The sequence below is a fragment of the Electrophorus electricus genome, chromosome 16 (assembly GCF_041902795.1).
Source record: "Electrophorus electricus isolate QZ-2024a chromosome 16, ASM4190279v1, whole genome shotgun sequence".
Classification (NCBI taxonomy): domain Eukaryota; kingdom Metazoa; phylum Chordata; class Actinopteri; order Gymnotiformes; family Gymnotidae; genus Electrophorus; species Electrophorus electricus.
In genome coordinates, this window is record NC_137512.1 from 16,224,426 (window position 1) to 16,232,757 (window position 8,332).

The 8,332-nt window shown below is 37.8% G+C and overlaps 1 protein-coding gene across 1 annotated transcript; it reads left to right on the forward strand.

The window, feature by feature from the left end:
• The first annotated feature begins 1,961 nt into the window (after positions 1-1,961).
• On the forward strand, positions 1,962-6,437 carry LOC118242293 (lysozyme g-like). Its single transcript, XM_081698629.1, has 5 exons — positions 1,962-1,965; positions 2,127-2,236; positions 2,363-2,512; positions 5,960-5,978; positions 6,254-6,437. Exons 1-5 carry the CDS (start codon positions 1,962-1,964, stop codon positions 6,385-6,387), a joined length of 417 nt encoding a protein of 138 aa, XP_081554755.1. The 3' UTR covers positions 6,388-6,437.
• The last annotated feature ends 1,895 nt before the right edge of the window (positions 6,438-8,332 follow it).

An 8,332-nucleotide genomic window follows, 5' to 3' on the forward strand; every position in this document is an offset into this window, starting at 1 on the left:
TTCTCAGACAGGTATTTAAATGCCGGTCCATTCCGATCCATGGCTTTTACCAAGTTCTTCATCAAACTGAGTTTGATGTGTTGGGGTGGTAGAAGTATTTTGTCTGGTTCTGCCAGTGCTGAATGCTGCACATTCTTCTCTCCAATCTTCAGACTTCCTCAGGGGCCAGTCTTTCTTCACATAGTGCAAAGAATGTGCTCTGCTCTCCCATTCACATACAGCAGTACTTTGTATATTCCAGCTGCAGACCCATCAACAAAGCAACTACCTTAAGGTCAGAACAGATATGCCAGCCATACTTGCTGTATTCAAGACACTCCAGCAGCTGCTTCATGTTGTCATATGTCTCTTTCATATCCACAGCGTGTCTGACTGGAATAGATGGAAGATGATTTCCATAATGCAGCAATACTGCCTTGAGACTCATTTTTGAAGAGTCTATAAACAATTGCCATCCTTGTGGGTCATGTTGGATTCTGAGGGCATTCAACAAGCTGTTGACGTCAGAGCAGAACACAAGCTTATCTACCTTTCTGAAGAAAGGCTCTAACTGCAGATGCCGCTTTCGATACAATATCACTCGTACATTTTCCTGAAGAAGATTCCATTGCTGAAGTCTTGAGCCTAGAAATTTGCCTAGAGATTTGCTCTTGGACAACTCCAGATCACGAACGAGATTGTTCAGTTCTTCCTGCGTTATTCTGTGTGGCGCAGATGATGCACCTTGACTGAAGTCAGGATTAGTTTCCTGATGATCATTCGATGTCGAAGGTCCAGGAAACTCCAGAGTCATTTCGTCTCCATCGTCATCGTGTGAAGGATCATTAGAAACTTCTGTCGGAGGTTTGGGAACAGTCCTTTGCCATGCAGAACAGCAGATAGCAGAAGGCATGTTTGGATACGCTATTGTCCACTTCTTCTTTTTTGTAATGCCTCCAGAAACAGGAGGCACCATGCAGAAGTAGCAGCCAGTTATGTGATTGCTGGGCTCCCTCCAAACCATCGAAATGGCAAAGGGCATCGACTTTCTTTTTCCATTCATCCACTGTGACAGATTTCTTGCACATGTATGACAACATATGTGTGGGGCCCAGGACTTGTCCTGGTCACCGATCTTGCATCCAAAATACAGATGATATGCCTTCTTCACTTTTGCATTTGAGGCAATGTCCTTCTTCTGATTTGCAAAAGTCACTGCCCCACAAATGTAACAAAAATTTTCCACAATATTGATACAGTTACGAGGCATTTATACTTGTTGATTGACACTATCTGAATCACTTCAGTAGTGTTTATAATGCAGCTGGAATTAAATTTAACCTAACACAGCTGAATTTGCATCATGAATTTACATGACGTTTAGCACAAGAAGTAACAGAAATAAATCACTCGTCCTATGGTGTCTTGCTTTATATATCTCCCTATTGTGTAATCTTAGGTCAGCGATTGTGTAATCTTATGTCAGACAGTGATGCAATAGACCTTCCTGGGTATGATCATCATGATCTGATGCAATATGATGCAATATTTCTCAGTATTTTGAAATATTAAAAGTTTTCATTTTATAGCTGGACCTAATACAATGTCTCTTATGGATTACATGGAGCTATCGTTAAAACGAGAGCCAATAACAATTTTTTATGGTTATATCCACGTTTAGGACGTTGAAATCATTAAGAATTGAACCTTATTAACTGAGAAGCATTTTTGTTGTTGTCCATGCTTGTGTTTGACATTGGTATAGACAAGCAAAGCAAAGGAGGGTGGTTAGTAATTAATCCGAACCCAAATCTAGATTTGAAAATTATAACACATGGCTTGGTCTTCTGTAATTTGTTCTCTAACATGTTCTCTTCTCTCTTTTTTTGAAGGAAGTGTACTATTGGATGTTGTACACACACACTGCTCCTTTCTCTGTGATCACTTTCTGTTTTTTTCACAGTGTACTCTCAGACACCATCATGGGTTAGTTTTCTCTTCAATAAATTATTTTACTACATTCTTAATAGTTCAAACTTGGTTTATGAGACTTTTTCCCACCTTTGCATTTAGTAGATGCTGGATTGCAATGATTCTTTAGCAACACACATGATTCTTTTTCTTGTTGCTCTGTTCTGATTCTGTAGCAACACAGGTGATCCTTTTCATGTCAGTCATCACTTGTGTTTTTGGAGACATCATGAACATTGACATGACTGGGGCGTCCGTGCAAATAGCTCTCCAGGACAGACTGAAGGTGACAGCAACTTTTCTGCTACTTATGAATGTAAGTTAAAATATTATTAAAAAGTACAAAACAATGCCCAATCCTTCCTTAAGGGTTGGCAGCTTCCTACAAACTGGCTGACAATGATCTGAAAAGGATGGACAAGTAAAAGAGCATCATCACCAAAGTTGGGAGAGCCAAGCAGATGGACCCGGCCGTGCAGGCATCATATCCAGAGAGTCGAGGGCTGGAGCAGTGCTTGTGAATGGCTGGGGTGACTGCAGCAATGCATTTGGACTCATGCAGGTTTTATGAAAACAGTTCAGTAATGCATCTGAAAATGGAAGGGGATGTGGCATAGGTAGATTACTTTAGCCATGCCAGTCAGAATGGCATAAGTATGTGATAATTAATGGGTGTTAAAGAGGACAAGTACCAGTTGAAATTTAATCTGTTGTACCAAGCATTGTACCATTTCAACAGTTCAGACATAGTAGAAATAAATGTGACATAAAATATTCAATCATAAAATACATTGTTAAAAATATAAATAAATACTTGATTTTAAAGATGGATCACCATCTTAAAGGTATTACATTTCATGTGTGCTATAACTTAATAATAAGTAGAAAGTATAATAAGTAGAAATCAAAGAATTGGACTGAAATTGCTTATTGGGATTTATTATCTAAGACTGAGATGTTGGCTGCTTGCTAAATGCTGGTTCCTTTACTTTTGTCTGCATCAGGAGGAATATTAGCCTACAATGCCCGAGTTGGGAATGTCTGCACATATGAGAGGATGGACATCAGGACTACCGGGAATGATGATGCCAATGATGTGGTAGCCAGAGCCAAGTTTTACAAGCCTCATGGCTACTGAGGGGGATTTGTGTATCCTGTGAAACAGTGGTCAACACACATCTGATGCAGAACTAGTGAAACATGGTCAAACCAATTTATACATATATATAATGTACCACTGGTCATATAAACACTTCTATTGCTTTAACTGCTGATGTGCTTGCTTATTTTGTGAACATACATTTGTTCTAATGCATCAAGAATAGTGTGTATTACAGTTACAGTTTTGTCCTTTTCTCTCATTTGCTTGTGCCACATCTTACCCGGTGTTGATCATAAAACAGGTGAAACTTTACTTTATTTGTAAGTAAAATTTACATTTTCCTTAAATGTCAAGTGACATTTTTTCAACTAGAACTGAAATGCAGTTTAAAAATGATACCCCTTGTAATTTGAGTTTGCAACTTGTTTTTTGAATTAATAATTGAATAAATATTGCTGCACCTCCAGATTACTTTGGAAGTACACAATAAGACCATCTAAATGTCTCTAAAATGGTATTCTCAGTTTGGCAGAGAATGATGATTCAGTGAAACAGACTGCTAAACTGTCTCTTGTGAGCATGACAGTTGTTTTAGACTCATGCAGCTTGTTAGTTTCAGTAATTATGTTTATGTCTTCAATCTAAATGGAAGTTGCACAACAGGACTTTGCAGGATTACGTGGATATAATGGTTCAAGTGAAGCCAAAGTAAGGGTATGTAGAGGGAGTTCTGATCTTGCTTCTTAACTCAGAAAGATTTAAGCATAAAACTTAAGTATTGTTACTTTAATAATGATTCAAGTAGAAGTAAAAGTAGCCTGACTAAAAACACTTAACTTATGACCCTTTTAATATATAATAATATTTTACATAAGGCCCCTTATGCTTTCAATATGATGTATCATGTATGTTAAAGAACTTGCTTTCAATATGATGTATCATGTATGTTAAAGAACTTCTGACCTTTATTTTAAGAGTTCTTACTAGTTCTGTACAACAGATTTGTTTATTGTTTAAGGCATGTGTGTTACTTATAAGGTCTTACAGATATTTTGTGTAAGCATGGAAATTCCAGAAGAACATATATTAATGACCAAGGCAGTGAAACTTTGCTGCTGGAGGACTTGAAGTCCTTACCAACCATACAGTAAGAGGTCAGACTGCTATCAAGGTGGCAAAATCAGTCAACAATCTCAAGATGTGTGCATGCAGTGATTATTTGGATGGGCTAGCTGCCTGGGGACTACTGCTGGACAATAAGCCCTGTTTTTCAGTATTTTTCAAGAGCACTTGGAGAGCAGCACACTGCAGACCCAGTGTAAAGTAACTTTTGGAAGAGGACTGGGTAAAGAGGGCACAGTCATCTGTATATTGTAGGTCACAGATGGTGGAGACACTACAGTGAGAGCCTGCATTCGCCTAAGATTAGCAAGCTGCAGTGAGAGCTTGAATTTGCCTGAGCAGGCTGCCATCAAATGAAGTTCAACTTCATCCCTCAGCTGAAGGTTCAGGGACCACAACCTTGTTTACTCTCACCTTCATTGGGAAGTATGGTGATGTTGTTCCACCAGGAAGGATGATTAGTTCCAATGCCATTAACAAACTACTTCAAGTTCAAGTTCAAGTTCAAGTTCAGTTTATTCGTCACATACATAGTCATACACAGTATAACTCGCAGTGAAATGCTGGAGAGTGCACTGTCCAAACTGAGGAAAGGAAACAGGGGTACTTGAGAGTGTTAAGAAATTTGAGTGATTTGAGTGGCAGTCTAGATTTTTTCAGCAGTGACTGTAGTATTGGTCCATTCTATCGAAGTATTTTGCCAAGTCTATACAGGTTCAGTATAATCCTTGTTTTCTTTTCTGTTCTTGTATAATACCCAATATTGAATTACATAATATTAAAATAATTACTTAATGTAACAAAATATAGTTTAATTAATTATAAAATATGGCTTAATTGAGAGGTGTGGTTGAAAAGAAAAACTTACAGGTGGAGTCTTTTATAAAATATGTCCTCCTTTTTTATATTGTGGAAGTAATCAGATATATCAGGCAAACCTGTTCTGTGATCACTCTGCTTTGGTCTTTACAAATACAGACTTGTGTGTGTTTTCATTCATTCTGTCCTTATAGCCATCATATCTGAAGCTTTATGTGCTGCAGCAGAATTTTTTCTTTACATTTACAGTTAAAGAAAGACATTTCCAGATAAACCTATGCAGGAACATAAATGTGTAAATGCAAAAACTATTATTATTTTGTTGGCATGTAGATGATCTTTTGTATGTCAGTCCTAGCTTGCATTTTTGGAGACGTCACAAAGATCAACACAACTACCCATGAGGATAAATTCACTATAAAAAGTGGTGCTACCTAAGATTCAGAGATTAGACTCATGTAGCCTGTTAGTTTCAGTAATTATGTTAATGTAGTCACTCTACATGAAACTTGAACAGCTTGAGTTTGGAGGATTTCATGGCTCAAAAGAAGGCAAATTAAGGGTGCAGAGAGGAAGTTCTGATGATTCATCTTGCTCCTTAACTGAGAAAGATTTACGATGAGTTGTTGTCTCAAGTCAAGTGAAGTCAAATTCAAATAGAACTTTTTACAACAGATGTCACAAAGCAGCTTTAAAAATGTCTGAGTCCAAGCTTCCAGTCAGCAAGCCAAGGGTGACAGTGGCAAGGAAAAACTCCCTAGAGCATGAGGAAGAAACCTTTTTTATAGGAACCAAGACTCAAAGGGGGGGCCACCCTCCTCTGGCTGACAGCGGACACCACAATCTCTCCTCTTATCTCTTCTCTTCTTTATGTGTTTTTGAACTCTGTTGGTTACAGCTAGATTTTATCCAATCCAACAAGCATTTCAAGCATATTTACATAAATGTTTGTACTATTTTCCTCAGGTTAACAAGTGCTACCACGGTGCCTGTAGTGAGGAGCATCTCACACAAGACATTGAGATTCTAATTAATTCCATTAAAAAATTCCCAAGGAGCCCAAGGAACACCAGTTTAAAGGTATTGCCACTTTGTGAGTTGATTGTAAAAATAAGTTAAAAAGAATACAAACAAAGAATACAGTTCTAAGCTTCCTCTTCTTCCTGTGTTCTGCAAACTTCCTGTCCACTGGGATTTATTAGCTAAGAATGGGTTGGCTGTTCACTAAATGCTATTATTTTTTGCTTTTGTCTGCATCAGGAGGAGTACTGACCTACAATGCCCCTGTGGGAGATGTCCTCACATATGAGAGGATGCACATTGGGACCCCCGGAAATTATTATGCCAATGATATGGTAGCCGGAGCCCAGTTTTACAAGTGTCATGGCTATTGAGGGGATTTGTATTTCATCTTTCAGTGTATATCTCACCTAGGAGCAGTTAAATAAACCGCTACAGGGTATTTGTTTATGAATTGGTACTTACTGAGATTTTGCTCATTAAAAATATAATTGTCTGTGTTGTCCATGTTGTTTTCGGATACTTGCTTGCTGAAATTTTTACAGAACAGCTATGAACAGCGATAACCAATAGGCACCTGTTTCCTTTTAGCTGACCTATAACTGACTTTTCAGACTGGCTTTCAGCTATAAATGGTTTTCATCATGATCTGGGCCCCAATGTGCACTGGTACCAAATCTATGAGCAAGTGCAGAAAAGAACCACAGATGTGATGCTTACTCAGTGTTAATAATAATGGCAAAAGCAAGAGCTGGTAAATATAGTTTTGTTGAGATTTTTCAAAAATGATAGGCATGATATCATCGAATGCCCTTTTGTATCATTTCAGTGGACAAGGGTACAAGAATCTTTCTCATTAATGATATTAAAAGTATACTGTACAATGCATTTTAGTGGACCGCTGAGCAACAACAAATGTTAAATGTTTATAAAAAAGATTATCAATCTGACCACTAAATAGAGCTAAATGGCCACTTGTAGTTTTGTGGCAAACAAGCAGGGTTTTTTATTACAATACTTAATTTCATCCCTTGAAGTCTCTGAAGGCATCTCTTGCATGTAGTATGTCTGTGTTCATGAGTTTGCCATAGGAAAGACAGAACAAGAAAGACATTCACAGAGGAAGCTCCTGCCCCCCAGAAGTAGCATTAAGCTACTACCAAAGGCCACCTGCTGGATGTTCTCCATTAATGTTTTGTGAATGCAGGAGACAAGAGTCAAACTTTTTGGTAAATGTACAATCAGAAAACAAAACACTACATTCCAAAAGCTCATCCCAGCTGAGGCAGGCTGGAGAGACTATGAGCATGAGGAATAATTTGCAGTCTCAGGGCTTTTGGGCCTCATGAAAAGATATCACATTGTGCCCGATCACTGCAGCCTATTTTAGGGCCCCTGTCAGCCATAGACCCTTAGAGTCATCCTCCCCTGTGCTTGTCTGGCTCACTGTTGTGCAATTATGGAGTCAACAATTAATCTTAAATTGAATTATGTCTGAAGAATGACAGTGTGTCTGTGATCTAAAACAAAAAAGGTATCACAACAATGACCCAAAGCCAAAATTACATTTACAGCATTTAGCTGATGCCTTTATCCAAAGCAACTTACAATTATGGCTGAGTACAACTTGAGCATTCAAGGGTTAAGGACCATGCTCAAGGGCACAACAGTAGCAACTTGGCAATGGTGGGGTACCCTAAGCACTGAGCTACCACTGCTACCACCAAAAGAAATGACCAAAAAGAAAATGACCATTTTAGAATGGCCAACTCAGAGACCTGGCCTCAATCTTGTGAAAAACATATCTGACAATCTGAAGCAGTCAGTTCAAGTAGAACATCTCAAAAGTAAAACTGAAATGAAAACATGCTGTCTAGAGAGATATTTCCTAATCAATGCAATAGACTGATCAACAGCGTGCTGTCAGTAAATTAGGTTTCACTAGTACACACACTAATTCAGGTCCTAGATTGTTTAAACCTTTTATTCAATATTTTGTTATTAAAGATATTGTGTTATATGTGTTTTGTTTGTTAAATAAGTTTATTTTTGGTCTCACATTTTAGAAAGTATTCATACAGAAATCAAGTTTGTGATTTAAATTTTTTCATATTTGCATAAAAAAATTTAATTCGAAAAAAAATATGTATTTACTTCTTTGTACTATAAAATGTAACCTAATACTGTTATATCATTTTGATACAAAATTCTTTGTCCTAGTAAAGTGATACCGGCTCTACGCAACAATATTGCTTTCTCCCACCAGAGAGCGATGATCAGTCACTTCTCTTAAGCACGAGAGCTTACTTGAAGTAAAAG

Excerpts from the sequence above, each read along its gene's own strand:
- LOC118242293 (XM_081698629.1), top strand. Across the intron at positions 2,237-2,362 it reads CTCTCCAGGACAGACTGAAG|GATGGACAAGTAAAAGAGCA; the intron begins GTGACAGCAACT and ends TGATCTGAAAAG.